We start from the raw sequence: 21,038 nt of genomic DNA on the forward strand, positions 1-21,038 counted from the left end.
AGGAAAGGGAAGAGGGCAGAAGACAAAGGGACTTAAAATTATACATATATGGAATCAGGCCAGAAAGCTCTGAGCTAAATCTGATTCTCTGTCATAAATTAATCCCCTTATTAAGCATATTTACTTTTCTTGCCTTTGTTCTATTTCAGTCTTCATTTTATTAACCTTTCTATATATGTCTTTTTTTTAATAAGCCAGAGGTCTTCAAATAGGGCACTTATACTCCTAGAGTATAATGTTCCCCTTAGGGTACATGCAAGCTATCAGAGGGGCACGTGGGCATGGATAGTTTTAAAATAATTATTTCTGGATCTCTGACTTCCCCTGACCTCTTTCCTAAAACGGATCCTCCTGAAAACTTGCCTGCAGTCTCCTCTGTAGCCTCCCTTTAATGATTGCTCTGTCCCATTTGGCAAGATAAAGGCACGCCTCTCCCTGTTCCTGAATCTTAACTATGTGTATTACACCAGTGTATAAAACCTCCCAGGTACAAAGAAGCCTTTACAGATATCGTTGTTGAGGTAATGGATGACTTTAGTTTAAATAACATATCCTTTTCCAAACTGCGTGATTTTCTTTTTTCTTTTCTTTTCTTTTTTTTTTGTGTTCATCAATATTGAAGTAATAACCTAATTAATTTGTCAGGTTACAAATCATTAGAAATAATTGGTGATAGACCACAACGTGAATTTTGGAAAATAAGAAGGAATTTAAATAATTAAGTTACATTCCTGAAACAAAATTTCTTGCAATTCCATGTACTTACATATATATCAACAAAGTTTTTCAATATTTTCATCTATAGAAGTGAAAAGTAGGATCAGGAAATGTAAATCAAAACTACAATGAGATATCACCTCATACCTATTAGAAAGGCTTTATCAGAAAGACAAAAAATAACAAGTGCAATAAGTAATATCCCAATACAGATACACAAAATAGGGAAAATGTACCATCACTTTATTAAGAAATACTTTTCCTATAAAATTTAATTCATAATTTTAATAAGTATTTATCAACATTTATATGCATTATGTTTTGCTCCATTTGCAATAGTCACAGAGGCTAAAAAAGATGATTTCAATGTGTATACATATATTCTTGCAAAGAAGTATGATGGGGTGATAAAATTCAATGAAGAAAATATTGGATTGGCCAAAAAGTTCATTCGGCTTTTTCCGTAACATCTTACGGAAAAACCCGAATGAACTTTCAAATAAAATGGAGATAAAATAAAATACAAATTCCAAGAAAACAAGGAATGAGATAAAACTTCTGGTTTTTAAAGAGGAGTTTATTCATGTATTTTAAAATGCATAAAGTGGGTATTTTAGGTTCATTGGATACATTAAAAGGAGGAATATGTCTTATTTTAAATTATTATCAATATTTAAGTAATTTTAACTTTTATGATGAAAAAATTGTAGGTGTCTACTTAAATATGTGTGAGGTTTTCAAAATTCTTTTAGAGGGTATCTAAGCCACATAAACCTCTTTGAGAAGTAGATGTATAAATATTTTGAGAAGTAGATGTATAAATAAAGTCAAAAATAAATAAAGATGGGACATCTCACTGTACATCAGAGAGCCCTCAGGTAAAAAAAGGTGTGTGTGATTTCAGGTACTGCCAAAAGTGCCTTTCATAGCAGGCTGCATGTTCATTGTTCTGGGGATTCTTAATTAAGATTTATCCCTACCAATCTCATGGAGGGGTATGCTTTTGAAAAGAGTATTAGAGATTGCCGTTTTGTTGTGTATATTACTGAAGAAGTTCACAAATTTCCATGAATTTCCACCCAAGGTTACATGCCACTTTTCATAAAATAATAACAACTAGCTAGCTTTTATAAAATGTCTGCTATTTTCCAGACCAGTAGTTCTCCAGAGAAATTGTTATAAATGCAAATTCTCATACCCTAAAACTGTGGAATCAGAAACTCTGGGCATGGGCCCCAGCAAGCCTGGTGATTCAGATGCACCCCAAAGATAGTATTTACAAAACATCTGGTAGGGGGCCTTGAACACAGTAGGCATTTAATAAAAGTTAGCTGCTATTACTTTTTCAATAAATGGTTCATCCTAGCTCCCTGAAAGAAGTTTTCTAGTTAAGAGATCCTTGGAAGAAATAGTTCTATGTGTTCAATTATTCATAGGATAAAATGACTTATGTTTAAAATCAAACTCATTTGTCTTCTACTCAAAACAGATTTGTTCCTCCAACTTCGCCATTTCTATTAATGGCAAAAATACATACATAAATCTCTGAGGGTTTCAGCCAGAAACTTCTCTATTTAAAGACCATACTAGATGATCTGAGGTGCCCATAAGCCTGGACATATTTCTTAAACGAGCCGCTTCAGGATGTGAAATTCCTACAATCAAAGTCACTTTATTGAGTTAGGAAATTGCGTCCATGAGTCTTATGTTAAAATTTTACGTGTGTTTCCTGAAGAAGACATGTATCAATGCAAAAGTCAGTCAGGAATTCAGAGTAACTAGAATTCACCTAGAAGACCCCTCAGTGTCTTGTGTTATTGCTGCTGCTGACAGTGATGACGGTGATGGTGACAGGAACGTTCTTCTGGAAGAGGCAGTGAACTAGGTCTCGGGCACTGGGGATGAGGAGACAGCAGCATGTCACATACAGAGGAGCTGTGTGCGCTTCCACAGATATTCTGCCGCCACACTTAGAATACGTCTGGGAGGTATGTGTCACAGCACAGGAAATGAGTCAGGGAGGTCCAGTAACTTGCCAGAGTTCAAAGACCCAGGGAGGAACGGGCTTCACTCCCAGATCAGGACTCCACACACGCAGGAGAGGCCACACACTTTGCCTTTGCCCTAGAAAACTGCAGATGAAAATAGGCTGCACCTGCTTCACAGCTGGACCTGACCTTAGGTCCAATCAGCTGTCAGATCATCCAGTTTTCCCTGGGATTCCTCTCCATCCATGCCCATCGCCTTCTCTCAGGTTCCAGAACCTGCCATAGGGGTACTTCCTCTAATCTCAACCAGCACCCATAATTTTTGCACATTCTGTCTTTGTAAAACACTATTTTCATCAGTCTACAATTTTTCATGTTTTTTTTTTTTTTACTGTCTTAGTGCAAGAGGTAGTTTAACTTCAGTGACTCTAAGAATCACTTAGGTAGCACATTGAATGCAGATGCCTAGGCCCTGTTTCCTCTGGTTCTGGTTTAGTTGATCTGGGTTGGGGTCCGTGGATCTGAATCTTGATCACCTCCACCCAGGTGCTAGTAACCAGGTTTTCCTACTATAACCCACATTCTGAGAAACATTGCCTGTCAGGATCACATCCAAACTCAGTTTATCATCTTAGGTGCTCCAAGATTTGCTTACCTGCCCCACCCTTGGATACTAAACAGTAAATGCTGGCAGATCTTTGGCTATATGTAATATGAACTGAGAAAATGAGCTTTTATGTGTATATTTTAGAGCATATCATGCTGCACACAGAAAGCTAACCTAAATCAAAATATCCAGAAGCATATGTATCTCAGAAGCATTTTTCTCCCTTGGAGGTACAGCAAACAAGAAACTAGAATGAGGAACGATGACAGTGCCAAAGTGTGGCCCCTGAGGTATAAGCAACTTCTCCATATAGAGGACCAGAATTCTGCAGTGAGACCTGGATTTGGAGGTGAGTACTATCTTTACAAAACTCTTGTGTCACAGTCCATTGCACTGTCAAAAAATTGAGTTGAAAATTTGAAGGAATTAAGACCAAAACACAAGACCACCAATTTAAAAAAAACAAAAAACCTTTTACAATGATCTTCTCTTGAATAAGAACAGTTGATAATTTATGCATTTTAAATTAACCAAAAAGACTCATTTTTTTCTATATACATTGTCATAAATAGTGTGTTTAATAAATAGTGTGTGTTCAAAAATAGTGAATGTATATACCTTGCCCATGCAGCAACATATTGTTTTAATTAAAATTTGTTAAGTTGGGTTATATGATAATATTCATAAAGTCTTGTTGAACATTCTTATGAGCTGCAGTGCCTGGCTTTTGCTGAAGAACTAGTCTGCCAAGCGCCACGGCTTCCCTCGAACCACCTCTGCTGAGGATTTTTCCTTTATTTACTCCTAGCAACAAAAAGTGATCAAAATGTTGGAATGCCCTTTAATGCACTGTCTCGTTCCACGCTCACAGTGACCCTATGAAGTAGACGTTATCACGATCCCTAATATTCCAATGTGGAAACTGGGGCTTAGAGAAGTCAAGAAATTTTCTCAAGGCCATGAAAAAAGCAGTAAGTGGTGGAACCAAGATGCAATGGCTGATGAGAACAGAAGCAAACCACATTAGAAGGATACACTTGTAAGAAAGCCTTTCCTCCCGTCAGATTGTTTACTGTGTATGTAGTTGCATCACTGAGGGTACCAAGTTTCCCAGAGATGCACAGGATGTGGTAAAATCCACAAGGTAAACTGAACTCTCCGTCTTACTGCTAAATCCATCCTGACTCTCCTGTCATTGACCTAAGGTCTCCCACACCCACAACTCCTGAACTGACCACTTTTCATGCTAGAGATATGGAGGTGAGAGAAGTGAGCGTGGTGGTGAGGAGGCAGGATCCCCCAGCAGTAGAACAGGTACCGCTTTTCGATAAATAACCAATGCTTCAAGTACTCAGCGTGGGGTGAGGAGAACTTGATACTCATCATGTTGTGGTTATGACAAAGGGAAGCACAACAGGCGTGTAGGTACCCTAGAAAACTCATTTGTTAACAGGGAAAATTTAAAAGTACATCAGGTAGCTGTCATGTTGAGGTTTGTTTGGTTTTTGTTCTCATTTCCTGGAATCCATTGGGTCGCAGTTCTAAGGGTATGGTCTTGATTTCATTAGGTTAGTGATGCAAACTTTAGCAAGCATCAGAGTCACCTGGGGGCTCCTTAACAGCCAGGTTACGGGGCCTCACCCACAGAGGTTTCGATTGAGTAGATTTGAGTGGGGTCACCAATTGTCACGTCTTATAAATTCCTTGGTGATGCTGATCTGAGATCACATTTGATAACTACTGAATTAGATTATCAGCATCGGATTAACTCATGGTGAGTAGAATTTGTTTGTTTTCCAGAGCATTTCTCACATTTATTGAACCTAATTTAAGATTTTTAGAAGCCTCAAAATCAATCAGGTTTAAAGATGTGTGCGTTTCTGTTTTTTTTTTTTTTACTTATAGGTCTATTTTTTTAATCTTCTTTTGGTTTTTTTTTGGTTTTGGTTTTTTGTTGTTGTTGTCTTACATCACTACTTCTCAGATGTGTCATTAAGGATGACAATTCTCCAAAAGATGCCCGAAATCTAACTACCATTCCCAACAGACCGTTTATTTCCCCCAAAGTTTTGCCCAAAGTTTGGAGAATATACTCGACAACTCTTACTCGGGTATTCTGAACCTTGGTCTCTATGATTCTATAAAGAGTTTCTAAAATCTTTTCCCTCTCATGGTTTAGTTGGGGAAAATCTTACAAAGTTAAACTTGCCGGGCTATGGGTCCTTTGAGCCATTAGGGGGCTCCAGACGCACAGGAATCGCTTGGAATGGGCCTCTCCCGAGTAGCGGTTAGCAGTTCAAAATGATGTACTCTCTTCAATACCGATTCAAAAAGCTGCCCTAATTCCTGTCAGGTTAGGTTCCTCAATTAAATGAACTACTATCCTAGAGGAACGGGTTTTATGGGCCTATTTTAGACCATTGAAAGCCAGAAAGATTAAGAGAAAAATTACCGTCCTTGAATTTGGACCTTGAAACAAGCACGCTATACTTTGTAGCTCAAAGTGGTCCAAGGACCAGCTGCAGAACCACCTGGGAGTTAGTTAGAAATGCAGAAGATCAGGCCTCACCCCAGGCTTTCTGAATCAAAATCTGCATTTTAACAAGATCTCCAGGTGATTTGAATACACTTTACAATTTGACAAGCACTGTCATAGATTACCAAGAGCCGACCCTCTACTTTTATCTTAAAGCATTTATGCCTCCATTCTCCCTCCTATATATCATCCTCATCCCTCAGAAAAACATAAAACTGATCTTAAAATTCCACTTCTCTTGATCTGTCAGGGATACATGTTAAGAATTTTTAAAACATTTTTTTTCCTCAGGCTACTTTGTGGGGTCATTAAAAATGCAATTTAAATGTACTATTTAGTGGCAGGTGGCAAATCATCCCACGATTAAGAAATTTTTCTGACAATCATGGACTGGGGCTAAATGGTATCCAAATGGCTTGTGTGTTCAGTCAGTTCAGGCAGAAAAATCCATAAATTCAGTCAGAAATGTCAGTCTGGTAGCCCTGTGAAATATAATCCTTAACCTTCTCTTGTCTTGGTCAGAACCGCTTTTTATACAGGTGACCCCTTCTCTGTTCTCTCAAGCCTGCCTTCCTGGGAAAATCAGTCTGCAGGATATAAAAGACAGGCTTAAATTTATTTTCTCTTTCTTTATACTTGTCCATAACACAAACACACACACATACTTCTTTCCTCTTGAGCTAAATGTAACTTCAGCACTTCTCTTGCCTTAATGTTTTCCTAATTAGCCTTAACAGTAAAACCAGCTGCTACTGCAGTGTCTTTTATAAAGCACTAGAAGATTAATTGACTCATTATGTGGAAAAAGGAGGATACATATTTAAGGGAGCTTTTTGTTTAACTTGGGTTATAAATTGCAGCTCATTTTCTTTATTTACACTTTCCCTACCCTTTACATCTCCCATAACTAAGGGATTTTTTGGTTTAATTTTATAGTTGATGATTTCTTTGTTTCTTTAAAGTGAAAACAATTCAGCATCTAGATACTGACTACTGAGTCAAAACAAAAGCTAAAGCTCTAAAAGCCGCTTGTGTAGTCTTTGCTTTCACACAGGAGGACCAGATTGGGAGCCAGAGGGACCTGGCTATATTCCTGCATTAAACAGCTCTAGGTTGCAGGCAAACTCTTCAACCTTGCTGAGCATGAGTTCCCTCATATCAAATGGAGTTAAGATTGATTCTACCCAGCTAACTAATGAAGTGGCTATAATAATAACATTAGATAATATATAAAGTATTTTAAATGCACCTCACAAATAAGATGAATAACTTTCATTTAGCTCTCCTTATTCCAGCATGCATAAAACCAGATTGATGATCTAGCTTTATATATATATATATAAAGCAGTATAAACATCTATGCCACTACCTAGTTAGTGATCCTGGGAAATCAACACCTAACTGTAATAGTTAATAGTCATTTAATTTTTACTATATTCCAAATGCTTTACACAGAGAATTAATAAGAGTATTTATGAAAGTGTTATATTTCGTGTTCTATGTATTACACATCAAATAGATACTGAATAAGTTGGTTAAGACATTTGAATGTTAGGTTAGGCTAAGGACTTAACATGCATTTTTTCATTTTGTTTCACAGCAACCCAATTAGGCACATACCATATACTTATTTCCCCTATTTTACAGATGAGCAAACTGAGGCTTAGAGGAGTTAAGGATTTACGGACGTTTAATTTTGTGTGTGTGTGTGTGTGTGTGTGTGTGTGTGTGGTACGCGGGCCTCTCACTGTTGTGGCCCCTCCCGTTGCGGAGTACAGGCTCCGGATGCACAGGCTCAGTGGCCATGGCTCACGGGCCCAGCCGCTCCGCGGCATGTGGGATCTTCCCGGACCGGGGCACGAACCCGTGTCCCCTGCATCAGCAGGCAGACTCTCAACCACTGCACCACCAGGGAAGCCCCAGACATTTAATTTTAACTCGGGTTTATGTGGCTACAAATTTCATGTTTTTTTGTTTTGGTTTGGTTTGTTTTTGCTTTATTGCGACTTTTTCTCTGGGACTCAGCTCCTGTTTTACAAAAAGAATGATCTTTGGAGCTTTTATCCAGCTCCAAAATTCTATGATTCTGCATCTTGCCTTTACACGCCTTCACCCTCCACTCTGTCCTCAGAATGTCAAACCAGAGTACAGAGGCCTAGACCCAGGAGAAAGTACACTTGGGCATCAAATGCAAAGGAGACAAAAATGAGGTTAGACAGCATCTGAAGACAAACACTTTCCTTTGAGATGGAAGATCCCCACAAGAATAGAAAAAATGAGAGGGAAGAAAGAAGAAATCTAAGATGTTTCCAGGAACCCATTCCTAAGAGACAAGCCATACTATTACCCCACTGTCAGTCCAGCCTTCAAACAACCCCGAGGGCCCAGTGCTTGTCCAGTGGTGGCATGAATGTCCTTGTATGGTGGCTTTATAAGACTGTTCCTGGATTGCAGAGATAGTCATCAGTAAATAGGTCCTACTTACAAGTCATGAGATCTTGAATCCAAGTTGTGTTCAGGTTTTATCCTAAAATAAGCTCTCTGTAAGAAACATTGGATCATTTTTTAGTGAAGAGTGGACTGATTGTCTAAATGTTTGAGTGTAAGATTGGGAATTGTGGTTTGCAGTCCTAGGAACAGTTTCACATTTTTGCTGAATTGCAGTAAGAGTAACATTTATTCTGTGCTATTTACTGAGTATCAATTAAGTTTACTGTATATTATTTCTAGTCTTTCAGTAAGTCTCCAAGGTGAGTACTACTACTGGATCTTATAGCTGAGGACACTAAGCTTAGAGATGTTACTGACCCGAGATCACACGTGAGTCATGGAGCTGGATTCAAACTCTGGTCTGGACTCTAATGCCAGAATTTTCTCCAGGACATTCTGCTCCCTGTCCAAGACCTGTCCAATCCCTTCAGTCCCTTGGAGTATTGGAGTTAATGGGAATATTTACTCATCCTGAAAGGCCAGATAGGGGCAGGGATGAGATCTTTCCATGATTTTTTTATTTTGATAGCGCTACCAATTAAAGAAAAAAGACAACCAAACAAAATAAAAGCACCAGAGTTAAAGCTGATAAAGGAATAATACTGAGCTGTTCCCAAGTTAATGCTTAATCATAATTATCATTAAACAAAATTTTAATAGAATTGTCATTATTAACATTACAGGAAGTAATTGGTCCAATGACAGGAAGTAGTTGGTGGTTAAGGTGCAAGTAAGGTATTCCTAAAGCCTGAAACAGAAATATATTCTAGTGACAGGCCCAGTGCCTGGCCAGCTGATACCCTTGTAAGTAAAGAAGGATATTGAGGGTTTAGACTTATGGAATAGAAGAGGGAATCTGGGTCGATAAAGTGAAGGTAACATCAGCCAATTAATGGGGCAGGGGGGTCATAGAGGGTGCACAGGGACTGGTGAGGCATATCTTGTTTTATAGTGTGCATTTAAAACACAATAATTAGGTGCCTTATTAAATTATATGCACATATATGTCACATGTAGCACATCCAGACAATAAGGAAGGAAGTTTTTCTGGCCAGTCCCTTCTAAATCCCAGAATCTTGACTGAAACAGCCACCTGGGATCCATCTAGGCAAGATTTCTGTTTTTTCAACAACAGTTGAAAGCATTTTTTAACTCGGGACTATAAAGTTTGAGAATTGGTCACCATGGAAAGAAAACATACGAAGACTATATGTATAAATATACAAACTATTTGAACATATATATACATCAAATTTCATACACAATACTAAATAATGAAGTTATTAACATCAGCATCCCCTCACACAGGAACAGATGAAACCCTCTGTAAGGTGTAACAAGGAAATGTCTTGGTCTCAGTCTGTTCTCTGGGTGCATGAGCCTGATTCTGTGAGACCCAATGGCACACCAGTCTCAGCACCTGTCTGTCTGAAGTTGCTCCAATTCTGACTTTCAGAATACTCTCAGCCACACATTTCAAAGGATGTTGCTTTATCCCAAATGCAGGTTGTGGTTACTGATGGTCTGGGTAGCGACATTTCTGAACGTGCAGCATCCCTGTGTAGCACTGTACTAGCAGTGTGTTCCTCTAGCCTGCCATGCACTGCCCAAGTGAAAAAGGCTGAATTTTTGGCAAGGGAGGAAAGGCTCCCATATTTACCAAAGTCATGAACTCCATGACTACATCCACTCCCTGAATGTGTAATAATATATCAATAGACAATGGAGAGATTTATTGTTAAAACTTGAAAAATAATTCATTTGCAACATTGATCTCTCTCCACTTTAAATGTTTCCAAAATAATCCTGATTCCTCGTTATATTACCCATTCTTCTTTCTGAAGGATCTCCAGTGCCTGTGGGTTATAGATGTCCAGGTTGAAAGCATTGACAGCATTTCAGAGATTAACATGGTAAGTTTCTCTATGAGATACTTTTTCTGAAAGGATAGAGTCTCAATAGTGTCAAAATCACTGGTGTTTTAATAAATCATCTTAATTATGTATGTTACTTATTTTTCCTACTTTGCTTAATAAAGTTGAAGTTGCTTTACTCTCTTCTATCCACCACTTTCTACCTCTGATTAAAATTCTCATTCCTTTCCTCCTCTTCTCTTTTCCTTCTAATGGCTTTACAGTGGTGGAGCACTGAAGGACATGATATATTTAGCTATGTGACATGAACCAGAAACAATTGCACAAGAAGAAAGGGTGATCATAATATATGTGAAATATGAAGTCACAACCATGAGTCCTTACCCACAAAATGATAAACACCTGAATCTGGGTTGATAGAATGCTTCCAGATTTTTCAGTTCATACTAACTTTGCTTATCTGTAGAAAAACAATAGCAGAGAACAAAGGATTTTTTAAACTCATAGGACTAAAAATTTAAATTAAGAAAAGTTTGTCCATTCCCTTAGAGTTTCTAGAAATCCGGAAGAGACTGCCCTTATTTTATTTTTGCACTGAAATATTTGTCATTTTTATGGAGTAGTACTTGCAAACCACCATCACTTAAAACTTTAAACTGATTGATTATTATCATTTTCCTTTTAGCCTTTTCCTGTTTCCTTTGCCATTTTATATGCTTTGCTTTTTTGTCTCCTCTTCCCCATTCCCCCTAACCCAGTTTTACCATTTTAGCTATATTTATGTTTTAATATCCCCTACCATAATTTTTCCATTTCATTTTCTCTACTCCCACTTTAGAACTACCGAGTCTACATAATTACCAGAATTGTGTTTCATTTAAGTAATTTTAAGCTTTTTTCAGGTACTTTAAGAATAATATTTACTTGCACAAACATATACATTATTGATGTAATTCCTTTTTACCTACTACTATTCTGTTAATTTGTTAATGTCTCAGAGCTTTGTGTAGCCCATTTTAGTATATTTTTCTATGCCAAATAAAAAGTGCGTTATAGTTTCAAATTTTCAATGTCCATTTCCTTGTTCTTACCTAAGTGATGTATATTCTTATATTTGAATCACTCTTTCCATCTAATTTTGTTCTCTTCAGTTGTGTTGTCTTTTCCATCATCTCCTGTAGTTGTCTTTCTTTTGTTTCCTATCAACATTACACTAGGTGCAACTATTAATGACAAGGGCCCTAACAGGTACTCACTGGTAGGATGCAGCTTTGAACATGTTTTGGTTTTGGTTGTGGTTTCAGTTTTGGATTTGTTCCTACCTCCCCCCAAGTTTTAGACAGTTTGTGAATGCCGTTAGGTAGGGCCTGTGCCCTCCAGTTTGCTCTGGAACCCATGCCTGGCTTTCCTCTTAGGTTCATCCTGCTTCGTTCATTGGTGTTTCCTGCCAGGTCCTGATCCAGGGAGACATCTGAAGTTGCAACTCTTAGCCAAACGCTTATTGTCTTTCATTTTCTACTTTGAATATGGAGGCTTGGTTTTTGCAGGGGGCTAGAGGGTGATAAAAATAAAACCAGGGAATACCCCCTCCATGAATAGAGAAGATATGAATTAGTTTCAAACTCCGTTTTCCATCTGGAAAGATTTAGTTTGTTGTTTATCTAATCTGGTCATTTCATGTATGTTAATCCTTGCATTTTATTCCCTTTTCTGGAATCTTTTACATGTGTGTTCTTGTGAAATTTTCGAAAGTTGCTTTGAGATATTTTTTGGAATAAAAGTATTTTTGATATATGAACTGTGGCTTATATATAGTGTTTTTCATAGAATTAAGTATTGAAATTTAGATTCTACGTATTATTTTTAGTATGCAATTACCACAAAGATAATTTTTTTAAAAAAAGAAGAGAATGAAAGAGAAAGAATAAAGTAGGGATCTCTTAAGGAAGCAGGACCTAGAAAATATAAATCACTTAAAATTGAAAGAGCAAATAATCTTTTCATATGTAAACTTAATTAATATTTTTATTTATAGTGATTCCTTCAACTAGTCATTGCCATCCAAATGCTAACTAAATGAAAATTACAGGACACATAAAAATTCCAGAAAAGTCTAAACAAGATCTTCTATGGCCCAACATCTGGTTTCAGTCTTCAGTTAATGTCCTTCTAGTCCTTGTCATTATCTAATTTAATATTTATTTCAGTTCAATATCAAACCTTAAATGAAACTTCCTTCATTTTAAGCACCCTACTCCCAGAGGGAATAGCACCACTAGTACCCACTATTCAAAAATGCCTTGATTAGAAAGCGTTGGCTTTTCCCTTACCAAAAGTGGCTTTTAGTGACATTTTCTTGAGCCTGTTGTGCTCCAGAAGCAGGCTCTCATTTCGCCTCTCCTGGCATAATCTCTAAGTGATACCTGAATGACCCAGTCTGCATCTAAAAATCTCGTTGTGTCTACTCCACAGCCCCCAAAACTGGACCTCATCCTTTTCTCCTGAATAAGTTCAGCCTTAGTACTCAGTATCAGCAAAAACTGGTCTGCATTCTCCATGCCTAATTTGAAAAAATCATCGGTGATCTCCAGTGTTGGCTTCTTTTGCTTCTCATTTATCATTTTCCCATGCTCCCTTGTCCCACCCTGAATTCACTTTCGATCTCTTTTAGTTTTGTCCTGCTCTCCTCAAAACAGGCTGTTCAGCCCACTTCTCATGATAGTGCCAACTAGTGGTGATGCTGATGTACCACTGACATGTATATACCAATGTCTGCCATTTGACTTCATAGGCTCAGTATTTGCCCAGTGCCCTTCTGATCAGACTGAGCATCTAAAACCAAATATATGCTCATTAAAGCAATCCATGCAGTAACCCACAGGATTCCCTGTGGAGTAGTGTTACAGTAATGAATGAACCATTCTATTTATTCACCCTCACTGTAATCCAAAATTACACAGGGCTGATGCTCCCAGATTAACGCAGAGCAATAATACAATGTACCTCTATTCTGATCCTAAGAAAAACAAATGAGCTCATCATTGCTTGATGACTTATTTGTGGTTTACTGAGATTTGTTCTTTGCCTGTGTAATAAATGTCAAAGTTCTATTATACGTGTTATTTCAAGAAAAATAGGAGTGTTGTTGGGCAATAAATGATAGTGTGAAGTAAGCATTTGGGAAATGTAAAACACGTTGTCGTTGCCCACACCCAATGACTTGGACGAAGATAGGAGAATTTCTGTTCAAACAAAATATTTAATGTCGTATCTGAGAGCCAAATAAAACTAAAATTATTGACTAACCATTTTTTTTTTTCTGCTAACATAATGTTAATATAGCTTTTCCCCCTCATCCTTACCTCCTTACAACTGGAATACACATTAACAATTCAAATACCTGAGCCATACTGGATCAGAATCTCTGGGAACTAGCTTCTGGGGAATGTGCCATTTTAATGAATTCACAGGTGATTCTTTTGCACACTAAAATTCCAGCACCACCATCTCCTGGCATTCTTTCTGTCTCTCAAGAAGAGGGAGATCATTGTCGCTTTTTCAGAACCTCTGAAAACATGCTTTCCACTAACAGCTCCAATAAAGGCTGTGTCCAGGTTTTTGTGGGACTGTAGTTTTTTTAACTTGGGGAGGGCTTCTTTAAAACAATATAAATGTATGGATACAAAATCAATCACAAAAGTGAATATTTATTTATAATGAGAAAAAAATCAAAATAAAATACCAGACCATGGAGTTTCAGGTTCCTTTCTTCTGAGATCTCTTTAGGTGATTTACCAGAGTGCTTAGGTAGAAATGCTTCCCAGTTATAACCTGTTTCCCTTCACCAACTTGAATACTTGATGGTTTTCAGAAACTCTCCACATTCACCAGAGTCCAGGTGAGGGAGAGGCTCTGTGACTGAAGCTCAGTAGCTTCATTCTAAATCTACCTGAAAATATAAGCTATTCACGGACAGGTCACTAACACCCATGGAAACCAATCGAGACTAATAGTATTGATTGGTCACCCTGAACCATATTCCTACTGACCTTGACTTGTCTCTTTTTCTCTCTACCTAGGACTTTACAATGACTTTTTATCTCAGGCATTACTGGAAAGATGAAAGACTTGCCTTTCCCAGCAAAACCAACAAAAGCATGACTTTTGATCACAGATGAATCAAAAAGATTTGGGTGCCTGATATCTTTTTTGTCCGTTCGAAGAGATCCTTCATCCATGATACAACTGTGGAGAACATCATGCTGTGTGTACACCCTGATGGAAATGTCCTCTTCAGCGTCAGGTAAGGAGGGCTGTCTACTGCCTTTGGCTTCCTTATACCACACCATCTACACCAAAGATGATGGGTCTCACTTTAGGCTAAACTCCCAATATTGCTGTATTTAGTAATGCTGGAGCTTGGGACACAAGCAGAAGATGTGATTTTTCCTGGTTCTAACTTCCAGGTTTTAAAGAATGGTTTCCTAGTCTAACTGTACCCACTCAGGGCATGTATTGGAGAATGATAGGAAATAAGGTTGGACAGAGTGGAGCTGAATTATGGAAATCCTTAAGAATCTGGCCCACAATTTTATAAGTATACAAAACTACTTTTCCTCCTCACCAACTCCACCCCACCCTGCACCCCAGCAAGCAGTCTTGGAATCTTGGATCAACTAAATAATTTTGTTAACTATCTCCTTCATTTTTCACAGGAATATATAGTCATCATCCAAGTTACCCCTAGTTTCTTCATTTAAAAAATTTTGAAAATGAAAAAAATTTTTTAATTTAAAACACTTGTTCTGACACTATGCTATAATATCCCTCCATCTTTAATATACCATATGTTTTTAAGCCTGAGTCCTGTGCTTACTGAGTGGCTTACCATAGGTAATCCTAAAAATGTTTGGTAAATCCAAGCAATTCATTTTTTTTATGTCTTAGAAATCCCAGAAGGATTCAGTAGTAAACTGAAAAAAACCAAAAAAATTAGCTTCCCAAAATTATCCATGCCCTAATCCCCGGAACCTGTGAAGGTTATTTTATATGGAAAAAAAAAAGGATCTATGCAGATGTGATTAAATAAAGGGTCTTGAGATAGGGGAATTATTCTGGATTATCTGGATGGGTCCTAAATGCAATCATCCGTATCCTTGTAAGAGAAAGGCAGAGGAAGGATTTGACATACATGGAAGAGTAGAAAGCAGTGTGACCATGAAGACAGAGATTGGAGTGATGCAACCACCAGCCCCAGAATGCTGGCAGCTACCAGGAGCTGTGAGAAGCAAGGAATGAATTTCCCCCCTAGAGCCTCTGGAGGGAGCAGGGCCTTTCTAACACCTTGATTTCAGTCCAGTGATACTAACTTCAGACTTCTGGCCTCCAGAACTGTGAGAGAATACATTTCTGTCGTTTTAAGCCACCAAGTTTATGGTAATTTGTTACAATGGAAATAAGAAACCAATACAGATTCTTTTTGTTCATTAAAAACACCTTGCTCACTTTAGTACAAAAGTGCTATTACCAGACGTTTCATATGCTTTTTTTTTTAAAAAAATGAAATTAAAGGAAAATACTACTTTCCATAGGACTTTTAAATCAGAAGTAACATAGGACTCTAATAAGTACCGGAATCAAGCGTTCCTAGGAATCAGAAGCCGATTGGCAGCTCTGGCCAAGGAATCAACTGATTTAAATTAATTATTTTGATGAGGTGATATCCACTGGAGAATTAACTCGGGGGATTATCCTTACCCTGCACATTCCAAAGAAAGATTTAGCTCTTGCCTGGTTCCTGGGAAATAACCTACAAGCCCTTGGAATATCCTGCCTGATAAGTATGTCTTTGTTTACCCGGAGGCCTTGAGCCACACGGTATCAACTTGATCTCTGGAGGAGCTAAAACTAAGGTCAGCCATAACTATGTGACCAACCTTCAGTTAATATATACTTTGGACTCCAAAGCTTATGTAGCTTCCCTGGTTGGCAATTGTCCGTGCATGTTGTCACACATCATTGCTAGGAGAAGTAAGCACTGTCCATATACCTCCACTAGAACAGGACAGCTGGAAACTTGCTCCTGGTCTCTCCTGGAACCTACCCTATGCATCTTATTTCATTGCTGATTTTAACTGGTATCCTTTCATTGCTATGAACCATTAACTGTTAGTATAACAGCTTTGATGAGTTCTGTGAATCCTTCTAGTGAAACATTGAACCTGAGCTTGGTCTTGGAGATCCCCCAACACAGAAGGACTCAAAACTGTTGTCTGCACAGCTATTTCAGCTGACAGCAGAGCCAGCTGAAGCCCAGCCAGTCACCTGGTTTCAGGCTTGGTTCTGACACCGTCTACTGACAAAGATTCTCTCTTTGACCAAATTCTACTCAGTCTCCTCTGAACTGTCTTCTCACCTAGGCCCTGCTCCCCCATTCTCAATATCTGATCACCCTCCATATCTGATGAGGTTCCTCATCCACCCCCTAACCCCCAGCTGATATCTGATCACCCTGGCCCCCCTTCAGCAAGAATCCTGTTAGGTCCATTTAGCCAGAATCCCCCAAGCCCTGATGTTTCCTCTTGGTAATTGTTCATCCACTGACCTCCGCACCTCCACCCCACTCCCTCTTCCTTCACTATAAATTCCCACTCATTATATTTGGAGTTGAGCCCAATCTTTGTTACTCATTAAAAAAAAAATTATAGTAGCCCTCCTAAATAGAGTCTGCCTTCCCATTCTTTAACAAGTATCATGCATAGTTTTTTCTTTAATAGTGCCTGCCTAATCTCCTTGGTTTTTAATTTATTCGTATGTACTCTGAAGGAAGTAGACTCAAAGATTTCAGAAGTCCTTTCCAGCTTTAAAGTACAAGGAAGATGCCAAAATGAATATGTTTTGTGACACAAAGTTATCCAGACATCTCCCTGGCTTGGCATTTGGCTGCATGACTATTGACAGTAGAATTCAACCCCCGGCAGATAAAATGGTTCTACTCCTCTGATTAACTTGGATACACCATCGGTAGGACCAGCTGTTGCCTTTGTTTTTTGCAGACTTGCTCAGGGGCCTTTTAAGGAACCTCCGATCTGCAATTGCGGGTACCAAAGTTCAACAGCCTCTGCCTGAAGCCAGGAAAAGCTAAAAGGACATAAAATTTGAAAAAGCAGTCCTCATCAGTATGCAAGCCTTTCACTTGATAGCACCTGAATTACATGCTTAATAGCACGTAGATCTATAACTGAAAATGCTCCAGGCTTTCCCCTCACTCCTGGAAAGATAATTTCCTCAGGTAAACTTGCTTTGTGAAAGAAACCTTTACTCATAGGTTTTTATTACCACCATTCCAGCTCTTTATTACTGGAAACTATTTAAGTTTGCATCTTCCAGAAAGCAGAAAATATTTAAATCTATTTAAAAGCCTTCTCACTTTGAAGTGTGTTTTTCTGAAAACACCCAGAAAATATAGAGGAAGCTGAGCAGGAAATGGTGAGATCAGAAGCAATTATTAGGGCAGGAATTCACTCGTTAACTGTGTCTTACGCAAATCACCTACCTTCCTGGGTTTGCTTCCTTATGGGTTACTTGGAAAGAAGATGGTAACACCTGTTTTGCATTAGTCTTGAAAGGCACTCAAAAGTGTCAGAGAGCTTCAATGCTGCATTGCTTATTTGACCATGTGGTTAAATGATCTGCAGTTTTCTTTTTCTCATTCTTGCTATAGGATAACTGTTACAGCAATGTGCTTTATGGATTTCAGCAGGTTTCCACTTGACACTCAAAATTTTTCCCTTGAACGGGAAAGCTGTAAGTCTTACTTCCCTATGGAGTATGTGTGGTCTGAACACACCATCACCTACTTGCATATAAATAAGCGTACTCTTAACAAGCATGTAAACATCTTGATAAATATATTTGTCCAAAACAGCTGGTTGGTTGGTTGGTTTTTTAGTAAGAATCATGATGGCAAATTGTCTCTCAAATGAGAAGATAGAAGATTCAAGGGAAAAAATGCTTTGATAACTACATATTCTGCAGTTTCCACAATGATTTTAAAGGAATAGCTCCCTAAAAAGTTGTATTCTTGCTAATGCTATTAACAGAGACTGGCAGATTTAGAAAGCTCTGCCATTTATGTTCCCGTATAAATCCCAGTCTTCCATTAAGTATGCTTTGTTTCCCTGGAAAAACCCAGCTCTAGACTTAAACCTCCTAATCAAAGCCCTGTCAGAGGGCATCTGAGCCAGCTCCCTGTCAATTACTTTGACCCACCAGCTATTTTTGACATGATATCTTAAAAGCTGACTGCAGTTTTCCATAATGTGGGTAAAATGCTGGGAATCTCAATGGATGTCTCCTACGTAGATGCTCCTCCCCAAATCCATTAGAAACTCTCTATAATAGTATTTGATTATAGAAGAAAATTCTGTGCAAGCCCAGCTCACTCTGGAATTTCATCCAATAGAGCTACAAAACTAAAGGGGCCTAAAGACTTGGCATCAGACCTGTGAGGGAAAGGCGGTGCTGTGACATCACAGTACACACAGACATGGAAACAGCTATTAGGAGAGTTTTAATGCATCACGTGGGCACAGAAAAAGCTGCCACACTATGCCAGTAATCGGGGTCTAATTTTTGGAGGTTTTTTTTTTCTTTTTGAAGATGTGGATATTATCAGTCTATTGGCAAACGTATATTTCAGAGCCATGACATTGGACCAGACCCCAGGGATACAGAACTGTATAAAACATGGTCATAGACCTCATGGAACTTACAAGAGCTTACTCCAATAAAAAGAATGTTATTTTCTTGTCTTAGATGCCTACAATGAGGAGGATCTAATGCTGTACTGGAAACATGGAAACAAGTCCCTGAATACTGACGAGCATATTTCGCTTTCTCAGTTCTTCATCGAGGAATTCGGTGCATCCGGTGGATTTGCTTTCTATAGCAGCACAGGTACAGTATTTTATGTGGACAATTCATCAGCATTTATTGAGCATCTACTGTCGGCAAAGTATGAGTGGAAAGACCCAAGTCCAAACAAGCATCCCATTCGGCCAATAACATCATCCTTCTTTTATAGGCAGTCACCTCTACCTTTCCAATACAGGTGTTCCTCAACTTACGATGGGGGTTACCTCCCAATAAATCCATCATAAGTTGAAGTGCATTTAATATACCTAACCTCCCAAATATCATAAGTAGCCTAGCTTACCTTTAATGTGCTCAGAACACTTATTCATCTAACTCAAATCCTATTTTATAATAAAGTGTTGAATATCTTCTGTAATTTAATTGAATACTGTATTGAAAGTGAAAAACAGAATGGTTGTCTGGGTGCAGGATCGTTGTAAGTGTATCGGTTGTTTGCCCTCGTGATCTGGGGCTGACTGGGGGCTGGTTCGCTGCGGCTGCCCAGCATCACACAAGAGCATATGGCCAGCCCGGGAAAAAGATCAAAATTCAAAATTGGAAGTACAGTTTCTACTGAATGTGTATGGCTTTCATACCATCATAAAGTCAAAAAATTGTAAGTCAAATCATCTTAAGTCAGGGACCGTCTGTGCAGATTTCTGTCTTCGTCATATAACCACCTCTAACTAGATGCCTTGCTTCCTCTCGGCCCCTGCAGTCTACTCTTAATACAGCAGACAGAGTGTTCTTTTGAAAACATAAACAGCACAATTCTTCTCTGTTCAAAGCCCTCTGGTGTTTTTCCACCAAACTTACAGCAGAATTTAAGCTTCTCACCATGGCCGGCAAGGCCCTACATGATCTTTCTCTGCCTAAGGCTCTGACCTCAACAACTACCCCTGCCCCCTCTCCCTACTTCTTGCGTGTCTTCAAACACACCCATCTTATTCCATCTGCAGGGTTTCTGCTTTGGCCTTTTCTCTCTCTGCCTGGAATGTTTTCCCCTGATCTTTTGATGACCAGCTTCCTCATTTTGCTCAGAGCTTTGTTCAAATATCATCTCCTCAAAGAATGCTTTCCTAGGGCTTCCCTGGTGGCGCAGTGGTTGAGAGTCCGCCTGCCGATGCAGGGGACGTGGGTTCGTGCCCCGGTCCGGGAAGATCCCACATGCCGCGGAGCGGCTGGGCCCGTGAGCCATGGCTGCTGGGCCTGCGCGTCCGGAGCCTGTGCTCCGCAACGGGAGAGGCCACAACAGTGAGAGCCCCGCGTACCGCAAAAAAAAAAAAAAAAAAAAGAATGTTTTCCTAGCCATCCTATCTAGAATAGACTTCCCTCCTCACCATTCCCCATGTGTACTTGTCTTCACATCACTAACCATGTCCTGAAATACATCTGTTTGACTGCCTTATTGTCTGAGTGCCTGACTAGAAAGAGTGCAGGGATCTGTCTGCCTTGTTCACCATCTCTTCCCCATTCTCTTGTTCACCTCGAATGTGCCTGGCGCATGATAGGTGCTCAATAAATAGCAGCTGAATCAATCAATCAATCAGTACGTCACTGTGATGCCACACACATGCCAAAAGGGTATAAAGAGATTTATTACTCACATAATGAGGTTTTCTAGAGAGAGCAGGGCAGGCTCCTGAGAAGGTCTGAAAATGTCTGAGAGAACAGAAAAGGGTGCCTGACTTGGGGTTCTATGGTGGTTAGAAAGTGGGGCTAGGGTGAGGATTCCCTTAAATGGTGCAGTGTTTGCATGGTTTGATCTTTCCACCAGTGCCAAAGAGGTAACATCTGGCTTTCCTCCTAGCTTGCCCAGGTGTGGAACAGAAGGGGAAGTGGGGCTAGAAAGTTATCAGAAGTCAAATATGAAAAATGGACTCACACTCTATTTATTGCACTACCCAAAG

At 39.0% G+C, this 21,038-nt stretch overlaps 1 protein-coding gene across 1 annotated transcript in view; it reads left to right on the forward strand.

Moving 5' to 3' along the window:
- The window catches only part of GABRR3 (gamma-aminobutyric acid type A receptor subunit rho3), a 72,826-nt gene that overhangs the window by 37,747 nt on the left and 14,041 nt on the right, over window positions 1-21,038 (forward strand). The window contains 6 exon segments of the mRNA XM_067737168.1: window positions 3,549-3,661; window positions 10,183-10,202; window positions 10,204-10,251; window positions 14,292-14,515; window positions 17,936-18,018; window positions 19,030-19,170. Of these exon segments, the coding sequence (XP_067593269.1) occupies window positions 3,549-3,661; window positions 10,183-10,202; window positions 10,204-10,251; window positions 14,292-14,515; window positions 17,936-18,018; window positions 19,030-19,170 (629 nt within the window).

This window comes from Pseudorca crassidens, chromosome 5 (genome assembly GCF_039906515.1).
Source record: "Pseudorca crassidens isolate mPseCra1 chromosome 5, mPseCra1.hap1, whole genome shotgun sequence".
Lineage (NCBI taxonomy): Eukaryota > Metazoa > Chordata > Mammalia > Artiodactyla > Delphinidae > Pseudorca > Pseudorca crassidens.